Consider the following 17,910-nt stretch of genomic DNA (forward strand, 5'->3'; position numbering starts at 1 on the left):
CTAATGTCCTGCCTGTCCTGGGGACATGTGCTATTTGTGGGTTTTAGCAACCCACATGGGGGTAGAGATTGAGTCTTAGGACCCTTGCAACAGGGAATGGAAGTGCGACTTCTTATCAATCATTCTCGTCCCTCTGGAGAGGGATACTCCCCAGCAAAGAGACAGACTAAACAGTCTAGTCGTCCAGTGGCCCCATAAGGAAGTTTGTATGCTTGGGCTCTGAGAAGGGGGAGATCTTTACTAAGATTTTGTAAGCATTCGGAGATGTTTGGGGCTCTAGCTTGTGTTTTACTCCCGAGGGGTTCAGAAGTTGAGAAATTAACATAAAAATAGTCTCCAGGCTTTGTTACTCCTGGAGCATCTGACAGCAGCGAATGCAGAACTGCTGTGGGGGCATATGTTCGCAACCCAGGTTGCGTGGGCTTCCTGCAGGCAAAGTTCTGCCTGCTAGCATGGGATGCCTCCCATCAAGTAAGAGGCACCACCCATGACAGACTGCAGGAGAAGAACCATCAGGTAGAAACTATGTCACACAGACAAATTTAGAAGAATTGTAGATATAAAAGAAAGAATCAGAAACGTAAGAGGGGAACAAGATGCTGGGAAAAAAGAACTAGCTGGAACTTTAAGAAATGAAACAAAATGGCATATGAACAAGTTTCGGGTTAATGTCAAGACAAAACACTTGTTAAGAGAGAACAAACCAGAATGCAATATAAGGAAAGGCAGGAAAACAACAGTAAAGAAACACTGGAGCTCTTCTCCGGAAGGACTGAGTAGAGAAACCATAAGAAAAGGAGTGACAGGCCGGGCACGGTGGCTCACGCCTGTAATCCCAGCACTTTAGGAGGCCGAGGCAGGTAGATCACGAGGTCAGGAGATGGAGACCATCCTCGCTAACATGGTGAAACCCTGTCTTTACTAAAAATACGAAAACATTAGCCAGGCGTGGTGGCAGGAGCCAGTCGTCCCAGCTGCTCAGGAGGCTGAGGCAGGAGAATGGTGAGAACCCGGGAGGTGGAGCTTGCAGTGAGCAGAGATCGTGCCACTGCACTCCAGCCTGGGCAACAGAGCAAGACTCCGTCTCAAAGAAAAAGAAAAAGCAGTGACAGAATTTTCCAGAATTGATGAAAGATAATTTAGTGATGAGCTGTGTCAACACCAGTTTAAACAGTATTTTAAATAGCTAAGGAGGATCCTGAGTGCAGCTGGAGCCAGAGGAATGGCCAAAACCAATGGCATTAGCACACCCTTATGGTTCTCATCAATACAATAAGACAAGGATTGCCTCTTGTAATCACCAGTTTTGTGCAAAGCTGTGAGGATGCTGAGGTATGTGCATTTTGCTCCTGCTGTTTGGTTAGTCAAAAGCAGGGATTGGTAAATTAGATAAAGGTCTAGATAAAAATATTTTACGCTTTGTGGATCATACCATCTCTGTCATCACAACCACTCAACTCTGCCTTCGTAACACAAAAGCAGCTGTAGATAATACTGAGCATGTAAGGGCGTGCGTGTTCCAGTGAAACCGCGACAACAGGCAGTGTGCTGAAATTGCCCTGTGGGCTGTCATTTACTGACTGGTCAAGAGAATTGGAGTAAAACACTTTTTTAGGCTTTTTTTTATTTTTGGTCTACAAAACACGTTTAAAGGAAGATTTCTGTAATTTTGAAACTTCACTGCCAAAAGCTAAGAAGATATGAGAAAGGAAAATGCTTTTATGCAACTTTGTACTCTTACTGGCCAATGGAGAGTCTGGTCTATAACTTTTCTTTTTGTTTACATTTAATGGAAAAAAGTAACTCTTCCTCAAAAGGCTTTCTTCCTTTTTATTTTTTTGAGATAGAGTTTCTCTGCCTGTGCCCAGCCTGTTCATTTAATTCTTCATTAATTTACAAAGAGTTCTTTTATAGCTGGGCGTGGTGGCTCATGCCTGTAATCCCAGTAATTTGAGAGGCCGGGGCAGGCGAATCACCTGAGGTCAGGAGTTCAAGACCAGCCTGGTCAACATAGTGGAGCCCTGTCTCTACTAGAAATACAAAAAATTAGCCTACCTTAGCCTCGGGAGGCTGAGGCAGGAGAATCGCTTGAACCTGGGATTGGAGGTTGCAGTGAGCCAAGATAGCATCGTCACACTCTAGCCTAGGCAACAAAAGCGAAACTCTGTCTCAAAAAAAAAAAAAAAAAAATTATTTTAGTATTCTTTTAGTGCTTATTATAAAGATTTTACCGCTTTTATTTTTATTTATTTATTTATTTTTTGAGACAGTGTCACTCGACATCGCCCAGGCTGGAGCACAGTGGCACAATCTCAGCTTGCTGCAACCTCCATCTCCCGGGTTCAAGTGATTCTTCCAGACTTTGTGCCGTGAAGTCAGATGAGGGTAACAGGACCTAGTGCATGATACCCTTAGCACCCTTATCACTCTTGCTAAGTAATTATGTGATTTAGAGTTTGGAATGAAACTTCCAGAAATGTTGTAATTGAAGCTGGGCACTGTGGCTTACGCCTGTAATCCCAGCACTTTGGGAGGCCAAGGTAGGTGGATCATGAGGTCAGGAGTTCAAGACCAACCTGGTCAACATGGTGAAACCCCGTCTCTACTAAAAATACAAAAATTAGCCGGGTGTGGTGGTAGACACCTGTAATCCCGGCTACTCAGAAGGCTGAGGCAGGAGAATTGCTTGAAACGGAGGTTGCAGTGAGCCGAGATCGTGTCACTGCACTCTAGCCTGGGCAAAAGAGTGAAACTCTGTCCCCTCCAAAATAAAAAATAAAATATATAATTGTGACCTATCAAAATTCTGAGGGAAAGCCAGGCGCAGTCCTTACACCTGTAATCCCAGCGCTTTGGGAGGCTGAGGTGGGTGGATCACCGGAAGTCAGGAGTTTGAGACTAGCCTGGCTGATGTGATGAAACCCCGTCTCTACTAAAAATACAGAAATTAGTCAGGTGTGTTGGCATGCACCTGTAAGCTCCTCAGAAGGCTGAGGCAGGAGAATTGCTTGAACCAGGGAGTCAGAGGTAGCAGTGAGCCAAGATCGTGCCATTGCACTCCATCCTGGGCGACGAAAGTGAAACTGTCTCAAAAGACGACAACAACAAAAAACAAAGTTCTATGGGAAGAAGAGAACTAGAGACACACTGTTAGCCACACATAGTGCTCTTGGGGCTGCTTAAGTCTGTCTGTGGCGTTCTGGGGACGAAGGTTAAGAGCGATGGCTTTGCAGGAGCTCTGGTGATTGTGCGTCACTGCTTCAGTTGATGACATGAGATTGTTCTGTATTTTTCTTCAGCTGGTTTTCCCATGGGCTATGCAGCAGCAGCTCCTGCCTATTCTCCTAACATGTATCCTGGAGCGAATCCTACCTTCCAAACAGGTATGTGCTGGGTGATAAAATGCTTTGTACGTACAGCTGGGAGAGAAAGGTCAAGGGATGGATTTTGAGAAGGGTGGGTATAGAATTAGGACTTGGTTGAGTTGATGTCTCAAGTTCATTAAATTAGCCTGTTGATAAGTGCAACAAAAGCTTAATTCTCACTGCACTGAAGCTTTATATGCTGTGTTTCTCATGTCCTCCCACAAGGCAAATCTGTAATCACTAGGTTGTTAAAGTTAACTCTGCCAGAGCATCTGTTCGTGAAGTAGTATCACCTACTAGAAACTGAAGACTCTTGCCATCCTAACAGGTGGAATTTCCATGTTAATGTTTTTAGAGATAATTTTTATTTGACTACTTTAGCACTCTGATCATATTTTTTTAAAAAATACTATTTTCCATGTAAGGTATATATGAATATTTTTAGATTTTGGAAATCACTGTTACTATTGAAAGTGGAATTGGTTTGGGTCTGAATCTTGAAGAGATTGGCTATTTAGTGGGATTTCTTCCTAGGAGCCTGCACTCTCCGGTGTTGGTTCCTTTTGGACTTTCTTCACCCGCAGCAGTGGTGGTGCACACTCTGATCTGAGGCTGTGGTGTGGCCTTAATCCTGGGACTGCTGGGGCAGCTTTGTCCCTCACACTAGCTTCACACAGTTAACTCTGACAGAGGAGAACACAATAGCAGTGTCCTTTCCCCAAATTCTTCCAGTTTTGTGAATCGTAAAATTCTGCCTTTATGTTCTGTCCTTACATCCATCTCTTCCTTTCCATTTCCACTATGACCACCCTTGTTCAGCCTGTAGTTCACAGCCTGAAAAAAACCTTCCTGACTTGGTTGTCATGCTCCCAAGCTTTCTTTCCCTGGTTAGTGTTCTTCCCATTTAAACCAGAGCGATGCTCCCAGGTGAATTTTTCTCAGTGGTTTCCCATGACTGTAAGACACAGTTACGCCAAGAGTCTCGACTTTCAGTCCCTGGCTGTTTGCCACATTGGCCCATTTTTTCCCTTTAGAGTGGTTTTCCTTTTGTGTTTTGCCTTGAAAGAACCATCCGTCTCGTAGTGTGTATCCGTAGTTCATTCCTTTTTATTGTTAGGTAGTATTTTGTTGTATGGAAATAAATACTTGAGTTTGCTTATCCATGTACCGTGTGATGAACTTTTGGGTTATTTGCAGTTTTGGGCTATTAGAAATGAAAATGCTATTAATATTTATATGCAGTTTATTGTGTGAGCATATGCTTTGATTTCTCTTGAGTAATAAATACAGAGGATTCGAGTGGCTGATTGTTATGGCAGGTGTGTATTTAACTTTGTGAGGAACTGCCAAACTGTCTTCCAAAATGGTGGTACCATTTTACATTCCTGCCAGCAGTGTTTGTGAGTTGCAGTTCTTCCACATCCTTAACAACACTTGGTGTGGTCAGCCTTTTTAATTCTAGCCATTCTAGTGAATGTGTAGCAGTATCTTTTCATGTACGTATTTGCCTTCTATATGTCTTTGGTGAAGAATTTGTATACAGTTTTTACTGTATGTCGGTTACTGTTTTCTTATTGTTGAGTTTTGAGAGTTCTTACCAGATATATGCATGTTTTTTCCCAGTCTGTGGCTTTTTCATTCTTCTAACAGTGTCTTTCAAAGAGCAGAGGTTTTAAAAGTTTGGGCCAGGCGCGGTGGCTCACGTCTGTAATCCCAGCAATTTGGGAGGCCGAGGCGCGCAGATCACGAGGTCAGGAGTTCGAGACCAGCCTGGCCAACATGGTGGAACCCTGTCTCTACTAAAAATACAAAAATTAGCTGGGCTTGGAGGTGCGCTCCTGTAATCCCAGCTACTCAGGAGGCTGAGGCAAGAGAATTGCTTCAACCCAGGAGGCAGAGGTTGCAGTGAGCTGAGATCATGCCATTGCACTCCAGCCTGGGTGACAGGGTGAGACTCCATCTCAAAAAAAAAGTTTGATGAGGGTTAGTCGTTTTATGGATCATGCTTTTTAGTACCATACTTAACAAACTTGTGTAACTTGGCTGGGCGCAGTGGCTCACGGCTGTCATCCCAGCACTTTGGGAGGCCGAGGCCTGCTGATCATGAGGTCAGGAGATCGAGACCGTCCTGGCTAACGCGGTGAAACCCCCTCTTTACTAAAAATACAAAAAATTAGCTGGGCATGGTGGTGGGCGCCTGTAGTCCCAGCTACTTGGGAGGCTGAGGCAGGAGCATGGTGAGAACCCGGGAGGCAGAGCTTGCAGTGAGCTGAGATCACGCCACTGCACTCCAGCCTGGTCTACAGGGTGGCGAGACTGTCTCAAAAAAAAAAGAGAAAGAAACCTGTGTAACCTAACTTCACAAATATTTTCTTCTTTTTTCTCGTAGAAGTTTTACACTTGTAGGTTTTTCATTTATGTCTGTGACCCATTTGGAGTTAATTTTTGTGTGTGATGGTAGGAATGGATTGAAGTTTGTATCCTCGGCATACGTATGAATGTGGCATGTGATGATCATGCTGTAGACCACCATAACATAAGTTACTCTTTTAGGATTTTCAGAGGTAGCCCACTTTTACTCATATCTTCATGGAGGCACAAATCAGTGTGAAAATGTACTTAAAACTTTCAACTTTTTTATTTTACGAGAAGAACCTTGAGTTTATTTCAGGCTGACAAAGCTGTTCTTGCCAAAAATGTGCAGCACTGCCTCGCAGAGGCAGGATGGTGTTTGGAGGCCGAGTGCTGCTGACAACTTCCCGCCTTGGGCGCCTCTGGGGGCCACCCTGTGGAACATGTGCCACCCATCTCATTATTATTTTGAGACGAGGTCTTGCTCTGTCGCCCAGGCTGCAGTGCAGTGGTGCAATCACACCTCACTGCGCCCTCAACTTTCCAGGCTCAAGCAATGCTCCTCCTTCAGCCTCCCGAGTAGCTGGGATTACAGGTGCACACCACCACACCCGGCTAATTTTTCTATTTTTTGTAGAGATGGGTCTCACTGTGTTGCCTAGACTGGTCTCAGACTCCTGGGCTTAAGTGATCCTCCTGCCTCAGCCTCCCAAAGTGCTGGGATATTATAGCCGTGAGCTACCATGCCCAGCTTGTCACCCATCTTCTTGAACATCTCTCCTTTCTCATAGGGAGGTAAGGCCTGTGTTGTCCCTTTTCCAAGACTGCTCTCAAATTGTTCTGTAATCCAGAAGCAGGGACAGGCAGGTAGCAACTGCAGCTGCCCAAATGGCCTGCCTTGTTGAGAGGGGCATCCGCTGATGGGTGCCAGGCAATTGTTGGGTGCCAGACTGCTGGCGCACCAGTGCCAGATCTTCTGGTCTTGTAGGAGAAGCTGTGAAATTGGTGAATGAAAAATACAAGGCAGCCGGGCACGGTGGTTCATGCCTGTAATCCTAGCACTTTGGGATGCCAAGGTGGGCAGATCACTTGAGGCCAGGAAATCAAGACCAACCTGGCCAATATGGTGAGACCCCGTCTCTACTAAAAATACAAAAATTAGCCGAGTGTAGTGGCACACACTTGTAGTCCCAGCTGTTCGGAAGGCTGAGGCAGGAGAATCAGTTGAACCTGGGAGGCAGAGGTTGCAGTGAGCCAAGATCGTGCCACTGCACTCCAGCCTGGGTGACAGAGCAAGACTCTGTCTCAAAAAAAAAGAAAAAAAAGTCTTTCTGATGTCCCACAAGTACTGTTGGCCATCTGACCTGAGTCTGGATGACAGCTGTGTGCTCATCTTTTTCTGGGATCCTCTCTGTTTTCATGTCTTAAGTGTTTGTTTTTAAGAAAGGGGGTCTTGTGATTTCACCCAGGGTGAAGTCCAGTGGTACAGTTACAGCATTTTTCTGCTGAGTTCAGGGGATCTTCCCAACACAGCCTCCCAAACTGTTGGGATTACAGGCATAAACCACCACACCCAGCCTCATGTTTTGAATTTTTTAATTCCCTGTTCAGTGAGCCTATCCCTGTTTCTGGTGAGCAAACCAAAATTATCAGTATAAAAAATTTAAAAGAGAAGTTTTTCTCCCTTCCTGCTGCTTTCTCTCTGTCTCTCTTTGTGTGTGTGTGTGTGTGTGTGTGTGAGAGAGAGAGAGAGAGAGAGAGATAGGATCTCACTTTGTTGCCTAGGCTGCAGTGCAGTGGCATGAACTTGGCTCACGGCCAAATGATCCTCCTGCCCCAGCTTCCCAAGTACCTGGAACCTTAGGCACAAGTCACCCCACCTAGATAATTTTTAAAAAATTTTTGTAGAGATGGGGTCTCACTGTGTTGCCCAGGCTGGTTTCAAATTCCTGAACTCAAGCAATCTTCTCACCTTGACCTCCCAAAGTGTTGGGATTACAGGAGTGAGCCACTGTACCCGGCCCCTGCTGCTTTGTTGATCTGCCTCTTGGTTCTCTTGCCATCCAGTTTGTACCCAATGCTGACTTGTGGTTTCAATGCTTCCAGAAAGCGGCTTTCTGAGCACAAAAGTGGCTTCCAGAGCACTTTTGTAATCCAAGTGCCACATATTTCTTAGCCCTCTTCCAATTGTAACATAAGAGGAATCTGAGAACCTTGTGATGAGATGTCTTCTGCTGAAGAATTCTATTTTTTGGAATCTGGAAATGGAGAAGGTGTCATTCATTTTGTCTTCCTGAACAAGGCTGTGTATGCACACATCAAGAGTGGTGATACGGTTTGGCTGTGTCCCCACCCAAATCTCATCTTGAACTGTAGCTCCCATAATCCCCACGTGTCATTGGAGGGACCTGGTGGGAGGTAATTGAATCATGGGGGTGGATTTTTCCTGTGCTGTTCCCGTGATACTGAGTAAGTCTCACGAGATCTGATGGTTTTATAAAGGGCAGTTCCCCTGCACACACACTCTTGGCTGCCGCTGTGTAAGGTGTGCCTTTGCTCTTCCTTTGCCTTACACCATGATTGTGAGGCCTCGCAGCCATGTGGAACTGTGAGTCCATTAAACCTCTTTCCTTTATAAATTACCCAGTCTCGGGTATTTCTTTATTAGTAGTGTGAGAATGAATGAATACAACTGGGCTGTCCGTTTTTGGAATCAGAGCTTTGGTTTGTGGAGTTAGCTGGATGTGGCTTATGCTCCTGGCTATGTCACTCCCTGGGTAAGTTGTTTAACTTCACATTTGGTATTGGAATAATGGATAAATAACTCCTTGATTTGTTACGGGAGGATTTCAGCACCAAGCCTACGATCAGGCACAGATGTCAGCTGGGCCAGCACACTGAGGCCTCTGTTCTGCTCCCACTTAGAGTCACAGGGACCTATAACTAGTATTTGTAATGAGGATCTGAAATTGTTAAAACAGTCTGTTCTTTGTAATAAGCTCTACACACAAGGTGGTTTACATATTTATTACATTAGCACTTATTTTTAAACGATACAAATGTTGGCTGGGTGCCGTGGCTCATGCCTGTAATCCCAGCACTTTGGGAGGCTGAGGCGGGCGGTTCACAAGGTCAAGAGATCGAGACCATCCTGGCTAACACGGTGAAACCCCATCTCTACTAAAAATAAAAGGATTATCCAGGCGTGGTCGCGGGCACCTGTAGTCCCAGCTACTTGGGAGGCTGAGGCAGGAGAATCACTTGAACCCGGGAGGCGGAGCGATTCTCCTGCTTCAGCCTCCTGAGAAACTGGAATTACAGGCGCTCTCCACCATGCTGGCTAATTTTTGTATTTTTAGTAGAGACGGGGTTTCTCCATGTGTGTCAGGCTGGTCTTGAACTCCTGACCTCAGGTGATCCACCCACCTAAGCCTCCCAAAGTGCTGGGATTACAGACATGAGCCCCCACGCCCGGCGTTTCTTTTCTTTTTGAACTCAGAATTGTAGCCATAAAATGAAACCCTTGGTTTGTTTAAAAATTAAACTTCACGCATGGCAGCCAAGCAGGAGAGAATAGCCTTTGGAATATTAATAGGCTGTGAGATCTTGTGGAGCCCGTTTCTTTCTGTCTTAAAGGTTTACATTCACTTAGGTAAAAGATTGCAGCGCTCCAAAAGGCTTTTTAAGATGAACAGTAGCAGTTCCCTGCTCCCTTGTAGGAGCCCCCACATTTCACTCCCCATGGGAAAACTCTAGCTCTTTAACTCTTTAAAGCTGCTTTTGTTCGTGATTTCCGTGCTTCCACATGACTTGTCTCTGCTGCTCCCTGCTTCTTTTCGTAAAGTGGCACTGCTTTACTGACTTCTCACTTTGCTGCCCCTACCTTCCTTCACAGGTCTGTTATTGTGGTCACATCAGCATTGTTGACAGCTCTGTCCTCTATGTGGCGATCCTGTTGTCCTGTGCTCTGTTGCAATTCCTTCTGCATCTACTGCGATTTCCCTGGAATTAATACTGTACTTACCTGGTGTGTTTGATTAGGTTTCTGTGACCATAGCATTAATTAAACCTCCAGCTACCCCCGATGTGTTGAGATCTCTTCTTAGCAATTTCCGATACCTGTGTGTTGTGTTTTCCTGGTGAGCTCTGAAGCCCTCCCTTCCTCTCTCTTACCTGGACTGGTTGTCCTCTGGGCCAGACCCTGGGGGGTCACTCTTCCTCATCATCCCAGGGCTTGCTTTTGCCTTTCCCTTCTGCCTGAGTTCTTTTCTTTTTTCCTAGTTTACTCTGGCTTTGGCGGGGGATTTTCTTCAGTAAGCACCTGGGAGAGTATGGAAAAGTCACAATTTTTAGCTTTTCCATGTCTGCAAACATTTTATTCTGCACGCACACTTGGTTGATGGTTTGTCTGGATATAGAATTCTAGAGTAGCAGTTATTTCCCCCCAGAATTTTCAGGCCTTTGCTGAATAGCTTTCCAGCTTCCACCACTGCTGCTGAGAATTGGGATACCTTGTTGGTGCCTGATTAAGTGTAACATTGTTTTTTCTTTGCTACTTTGTAGGATTTTTGCATCTAGTGTTCAGAAATTTCATGATGCTGTGTTTTGGTGCAGATCTTTTCTCCTCACATGTACTTTAGGCTTCCGAATTTTTAAAATTTTCTAAATAAATGTCTTTTTTACTCAAAAATTATTATAAAAATCTGTGTGGTACACAGTACTTTTGGGGAAAAAAATGACCTATTTAAATAAAAAGTTTCTGGTTCCCGAACAGTTGGCATTCTAAAGTCAGTGACCCTGTGCATGTCCTTTCTGAGGGCCCAGCCAGGGTCACTCGCAGGTTTGGTAAAAGTGGAAGAAGGGAGCTTCTGCTCTTCGCGCCGTGTGGCTTGAGTCGGCACAGACGGGCTTCTTGGGGAGGGAGAATCTGGAAAGCTATTGTTTTGGAGAGACCTAGCACTGAATGAATTTGATATTTCAGGGGGCAGTGTATAGTTTTGGGTACGATGAGGTAATTGTGTATATTTGTTTATTTGAAGTTTGTGAAGTTCCTGTTGAATTACTATGGAGGGATATGGTGGACTTAGTGCTGAATGAAAAAAAAACTTAAGGAAGGTGACAAGCACACAGTCTTTATTTTTAATTAAAATTTTGTTTTTACTTAGTTTTAAAAAAATTTTTAAAGTATTGGTTTTTAGAGACAGGGTCTTGCTCAGGCGCCCAGGCTGGAGTGTGGTTGTACAATCGTAGCTCACTGTAACCCAGAATTGCTGGACTCAATGAGCGATCCTCCTGCCTTGGCCTCCTAGGTCGCTGAGACTACAGGTACACCCCACCATGCCTGGCTAATTTTTATTTTGTAGAGACGAGGTCTTGCTATGCTGCTCAGGCCGGTCTCAGAACTCTTGGAATCAGGTTATCCTCCCATCTTGGCCTCCTAAAGTGTTGAGATTACAGGTGTGCACCATAGCTCTTGGCCCCACACTAAGTCTTAAATTGATAGGGAGACCTGTTTGCCTTACTTGAAATGCACTTTTCTTAAGTGCTGGCTAGAAAATGGTGTAACATTCATGCCTAAACCAAGACAAAAGTTTTCTGGTGAGCGTTAGAACATAGCCACACAGTCATAAGAAAGAACAGTAAGATAATACATATTAAAAACCATTGGTCTGATTAGAAGTAGTTGACTTTTTTCAACATTTTATTGTAAAAAATTTCAGATATCACAGAAAAGCTGCAGAAATTTCAGTGATCATCTGTATATGGATGCTAAGATTCTATGATTAAACTTTTTAAAGTCAACTTTTACAAGTAACATTTTACTTGTATTACACACATGTTACTCCATCCATCCTTCAGTCCATCTTATTTTTTGATGGTTTTCATTTCAGAGTAAGTTGTGGGTCTCAGTATACCTCACCTCAGTAACTTGAGCATGCACATCATTAATATTTGTTTAGTTCCTTTTTGGTTTGGTTTTAAGTAAAATGTGCATGTGTGAAATGCACAGGTTTAGCATCCCATGCATTGCATGCTGAGTTGCATATGCATGCTTCCTTCTTGGAGCAGTCGCTCCTTTTGCTTCAGCAAAACCTGCATGTAGGGTAGGTGTTGTAAGACACCTTGGGTAGGCCGGATGCGGTGGATCACTTGAGATCAGGACTTTGAGACCAGCCTGGCCAACATGGGTGAATCCCGTCTCTACTAAAAACACAAAAATTAGCTGAGCATGGTGGTGCACGCTTGTAATCCCAGCTACTCGGGAGGCTGAGGTAGGAGAATCACTTGAACCTGGGAGGCAGAGATTGCAGTGAGCTGAGATCGCACCGCTGCACTCCCACCTGGGCAATAGAGCGAGACTCCGTCTCGAAACAAAAACAAAAAAGACACCGTGGGTGATTGAATTTGGAAACCTAGGGCTAGCTGGAGGGATTTCTGCAGCGGGAGGCTTTCGGTAGAGGAAAAGGAAGACATCATAGGTGGGCCTCTCGACTGTGTATCCTAAGGAAATGAAGCCTGAGAAAGGACTTCACCTTTTTTCAGTGGATGTGGTGGGCCAGATGAGCGCTTCTGACTCAGAGACTCCCTCTTTGGAGGGAGGTGTTCTCAGATTTTCCTTACTTTGATTTTATACTCTCTATTAGAGGTTCGTTCAGGTTGGCAGCTTGCATCTTCTCTTCACTCTGAGCTCTTTCTGCAGTTCGAACAGTGACAAAAAGGTCAAGACTTTCTTATTAGCAATGTTGATGGATGTAGGTCGTGAGTTTATTGCTTGTTTTAACAACTTCTAACAGCTGTTCCTTTTTCTTCTCATTCTTTCTTTAGTGAATCAGTTATCAAATAGAACTGTAACTTCTTGTTGCACGTTGGCTGTATAGATTGAACATGTCCAGTGGCATGGTTTGACTGTTTTTTTTCCAGCCTATGCCTTACTGCCAGGCCATCTTCCAGATCAGCATCTTTCAGACTGCTATGGAACCCTTCCTGCTGATAGCCTTTTTAAAGGCTGGGCAAAATTTTGTATTCTTCTTCTTCTTCTTTTTTTTTTTTTCTTGAGACAGGATCTCTCTCTGTTGCCCAGGCTGGAGTGCATTGGCGCAATCTCTGCTCACTGCAACCTCCACCTCCTGGGTCCAGGTGATTCTCCCACCTCAGCTTCCCAAGTGGCTGGGACTACAGTCATGTGCCACCAAGCCTGGCTAACATTTGTATTTTTAGTAGAGACGGGGTTTCACCATGTTGGCCAGGCTGGTTTCAAACTGCTGACCTCAGGTGATCCACCCGCCTCAGCCTCCCATAGTGCTGGGATTACAGGCATGAGCCACTGTGCCTGACTATAATTCATCTTCTAGGGGTGCATTTGGGTATGGTGATCCGTGGACCCTTCAGCTAGCTTCCTTACTGGTTCTTTTACCTCATATATGACTTATTTCCATGGAGATTTCTGGCTAGTGTACACTCTCTCAGTTGTGTGTCAGCATCTGAAAGTACTGTATACTCTTCACCTTGTGTATTTTTACTTTTTTTTAATTTTGGAGACAAGGTTTTGCCAGCTTGGCCAGGCTTGTCTCAACTCCTAGGCTCATGTGATACGCCTGCCTCGGCCTCCCAAAGTGCTGGGATGGCAGGTGTGAGCCACCACGCCCAGCCTTCCACCTTAATTATTATTAAAAAAATTAGCCAGGCGCGGTGGCTCACACCTGTCATCCAGCACTTTGGGAGGCTGAGGTGGGTGGATCACGAGGTCAGGAGATCAAGACCATCCTGGCTAACACGGTGAAACCCCTTCTCTACCAAAAAAAAAAAATTAGGCAGGCGTGGTGGCAGGTGCCTGTAGTTGCAGCTAGTCCAGAGGCTGAGGCAGGAGAATGGCGTGAACCCGGGAGGCGGAGCTTGCAGTGAGCAGAGATTGTGCCACTGCACTCCAGCCTGGGCGACAGAGCAAGACTCGGTCTCAAAAAAAAAAAAAAAAAAAAAAAAAAAAAATTATGTATACCGAAAAGTCGAGCGGACAGTACAGTGAATGTCCACGGTACCCACCACCTAGATTCCCCGGTGATCTTTTCCCGTATTTACCTTATGTAAGGATGAGTGTTGTGTGGTTTTTCTTTTCTTCTTGTGGAACCGATTCAGAATCCTTTGTGTCTTGTCCAGTAGACTTGAGTGGAGCCCTCCCTAACGTGAGTGAGGAGTGCTTCTGCATGCCCGCACTTAGAAACAGCAGTTCTCTAATTTTAAAAGTAGTTCAAATTTACATTTGCCCAGTTACCCCCTAAGTTTTAAAAAACTTTTGAGCAGGACATGGTGGCTCACACCTGTAATCCCAGCACTTTTGGGAGGCCGAGGCGGGTGGATCACGAGGTCAGGAGGTAGAGACCACGGTGAAACCTCATCTCTCCTAAAAATACAAAAAAGAAAATGAGCCAGGCATGGTGGTGGGCGCCTGTAGTCCCAGCTACTCGGGAGGCTGGGGCAGGAGAATGGTGTGAACCCGGGAGGCAGAGCTTGCGGTGAGCCGAGGTTGCGCCACTGCACTCCAGTCTGGGCAACAAGAGCGAGACTCCATCCAAAAAAAAAAAAAAAAAAAATTCCTGCTCACACATCACCTGGCTTTAACACAAGTACATGGGAATGTAATTCCCACCTACACATCACCTGGCTTCAGCAGTTATCAGCTTTTGGCTGATCTTTTTCATCTGGGCCCCTGCCACTTTCCTCTATATTATTTTGAATCAAATCTCAGATACTATGTTCGTCAGCTTTTTAAATATTATCTTTAAAGGATAAATAAGAACTGTGTCATTGTCACACCTAAAAAATATTTTTTTATTACTACCAAGATTGTAAACAGTGTTCGTATTTCCAGTTATCTGTCATGAATGTTTTTAATTGTATGAAGAAAGGGAACCCGTGGGTTTGTTCGTTTAAACGGTCGGAAGTTTGGAATGAGATTCCCAACCTGGAAGTCTAGCATCAGTTCTCAGGATGTGACACACAGGGTAGCTCTGTGTTTTGACACTTTTATAAAAAATTATAATCTTGGTCAGATAAGAGTTTGTTGACTTCTAGGAGGATCTCTTTTCAGGCTAGTGGAAATACGAGGCAGGAACTGGGATTAAGCTGGACAGTGGGGATCCCATTCAGCAGTGTCCTCCTTTGGGTACAGCTGAAGGTTCCTGGCTGGTGTCTGGCTGCTGCATGGCAGTGGGAAATGAAGGAGGTGGTGTGGCTGGGGGGAAGGGAGCCATCCAGGATGACCCTTGACCTCCTTCATCCCCACAGTTCTTTCATTTGAGACAGCCTCCCCCCCCCACCCTGCCCCTCTCTGAGCTGACTCCTCATTGCTTGCCAAGACTGCATAAAATGTTGCTATGTTGGTGGTTTGTTTTCCTGTGATTTTTTTCCCCCGAGGCCAAGCACCTTATGGAGAGGGCTGGATCTGTCCTGATCATCTCCGCTGTGACAGGGCATGGCCCCATGTTGATGGTAAATAGCCTCTCTGTGATGGTGTAATGCCTCAGTCACCATGACTAGTCACATGTGTGCGCGCCTCACACCATGCTTCCTTTTTCCACTCCTTCCCAGAGTTAGCTGGTGACTTAGGGGGAATTGGACTGTCGCAGGTCTCTTCTTGGGAGTATCAGTACATGGCTAGACAAACACTACCTTTTCCTTTATAATTCTTTGATGGCGTTCACGCTACCTTTTTCTTTTTAATTAAAGAAAATGTTGGCCGGGCGCGGTGGCTCAAGCCTGTAATCCCAGCACTTTGGGAGGCCGAGACGGGCGGATCACGACGTTAGGAGATCAAGACCATCCTGGCTAACACGGTGAAACCCCGTCTCTACTAAAAAAAATACAAAAAACTGGCGGGCGCCTGTAGTCCCAGCTACTTGGGAGGCTGAGGCAGGAGAATGGCGTGAACCCGGGAGGCGGAGCTTGCAGTGAGCTGAGATCCGGCCACTGCACTCCAGCCTGGGCCACAGAGCGAGACTCCGTCTCAAAAAAAAAAAAAAAAGAAAAGAAAATGTTATACAACCTCGTTGTGGTGTAATTGGCATACAGATTTAAAGCTTCAGTTTGATGAGTTTTAACATGTATACACCTGTGAAAGCTTTCCTTTTCACTTTCCTTTTTTAGCCTTCTTAAAGACGAGGAGAGGAGCAGCCAGAGAAGGGAACTCTGTAACTGCTCTTGTCTTGAAACTTGCTTTTCCAAATCCTAATGGAAAATCTGTGTATTCTGCTTTCCTTTGGCTAAGCACCAGTATTAAAAGTTGTTGTATTCAAAATTTGGCAGTGTTTCTGTTTACGGTTAACATAGCAGTGAGTGAATTTCAAAATATAGGGAGCCCTGGAGGAATCTTTTCTTTCTTCAGATGGAGACTAGCTGAGGTTGGGAGTTGCCTGGTTTGGGTCGAAGGGTCAGGACTCTGGATGCAGACACATTTGAGTGTGAGCACCCACGTTGCTGTGCAGGACAGGACCACCTATTGTTTGGCCTGCCGCAGATCTTGGCGGCAGCACCTCCCACTGTGAGACCTGGAAGGGCCTGCAGGGGAGTCTGAGAAGGCTGATGCTGAGGCCTTCATGTTACTTAATTGATACAGTGTGCAGTATTTAGGTGGAAAAGCCCAGACTTCACCACTGTGCGATATATCCATGTCACAGAATTTCTCTGGCACCCGAACCAAAAGGCCTCAGGCTGGTGAATTTCCTAGGGGGGCAGTCATTCTCTTTCCCTTTCAGATTAAAATATATATACAGACTAAGTACATATATATACAGGCTCACACCTGAAATCCCAGTACTTTGGGAGGCTGAGGCAGGAGGATCATTTGAGGTCAGGAGTTCGAGAGTGTCCTGGCCAACATGGCAAAATCCCATCTCTACTAAAAATTACAAAAATTAGCTGGGTGTGGTGGCACATGCCTGCAGTCCCAGCTACTCGGGTGGCTGGGGCATGAGAATTGCTTGAACCCAGGAGGCAGAGGCTGCAGTGAGCTGAGATTGCACCACTACACTCCAGCCTAGGGAACAGAGCAAGACTCCATCTCAAAACAAAACAAAACAAAAAACAGAAAAACCACATGTACATATTGCTAAACACAGCCCAATTGTGTAAAATGTTTTAAAAATTAATTTTTATTATTATTATTTTTTTGAGACAGGGTCTTACTTTGTCGCCCAGGCAGAATGCAGTGGCATAATTACAGCTCACTGCAGCCTTGACCTCTGGCTCAGGTGATCCAAAATTCTTTATACTCAGCTAATTTCTTAAAACTTGAGTATAATTTATGCACAAAACACCCACATATTAAGTGCTCGACTGGGTGGGTTTTGACAGTTGTACATGCCCATGGAACCACCACTCCAAATAAAACATGGAACACTTTGATCATCCAAGAAGGCTTTCTTCGCCCTCTCCCCTCTCTGATTTCCGTCACTGTAGGTAAGTTTCTTTGTTGTTAGGGAATAAATGGAATCGTTGCTATATGTGCCGTTCTGTTTCTGGCTTCTTTGGAAAGCTCAGCATGGTGTGAGATTCATCCATGTTTTTTCCTTTTGATTGCTGAGTCATGTTTATAGAGGTATATCATGATTTATCCTTTCTCAGTTGATGAAGATTTGGATTATTTCCCATTTTTGGCTATTAGAAATAAGATCGAACACTTTTACAAGTCTGTCGTGGACCTGTGTTTTCATTTTTCTAGGGGAAATATTTGGGAGTGGATTGCTGGATGTTGGGGGGCGTGTGCCTGGCTTGTGAAGTTGTGCTGTCTGACACGGACAGCGTGTGAGTGCCCCACCCCTCCTGCTCTCACCCATGGGAATTTGAGATGCCATAAGCACTTGTATGGACGTTTGATCTACATAGTACAAGTTAGTCCTTTTCAGTGTACAGTTTGGTGTGTTTGGACAATCGTACACAGCTGTGTGGCCGCCACCACATTTGGGTAAATGCACTCTTTTGGAAAGGTTCTCGCTTGCCCCTCTGGTTCCTGCACCATTGCTGGGGTTTTGATGACTGTGGATTAGGTTGGTCTTTCCTAGAGCTTCTGTCAGTACATGCATCCAGCATGTGTCCCTGTATCTGGCTTCTTTGACATGGTGTGGCTTTGCGATTCATCCATGTGCTTGTATGGATCAGTAGTTTGTCCCTTTGCTTGCTCAGTAGGATTTGTATGGATGCA

General features: G+C 45.1%; 1 protein-coding gene across 3 annotated transcripts in view; it reads left to right on the forward strand.

Moving 5' to 3' along the window:
• Positions 1–17,910, forward strand: part of FAM168B (family with sequence similarity 168 member B) — a 38,786-nt gene that overhangs the window by 12,018 nt on the left and 8,858 nt on the right. For all 3 annotated transcript variants that reach the window (XM_023194731.3, XM_023194733.2, XM_023194732.2), the window contains exon 3: positions 3,300–3,383. In XM_023194731.3, the coding sequence (XP_023050499.1) occupies positions 3,300–3,383 (84 nt within the window). The remainder of the gene's footprint in view (positions 1–3,299; positions 3,384–17,910) is intronic.

Source organism: Piliocolobus tephrosceles, chromosome 11 (genome assembly GCF_002776525.5).
Source record: "Piliocolobus tephrosceles isolate RC106 chromosome 11, ASM277652v3, whole genome shotgun sequence".
In the NCBI taxonomy this organism is placed as follows: Eukaryota; Metazoa; Chordata; class Mammalia; order Primates; family Cercopithecidae; genus Piliocolobus; species Piliocolobus tephrosceles.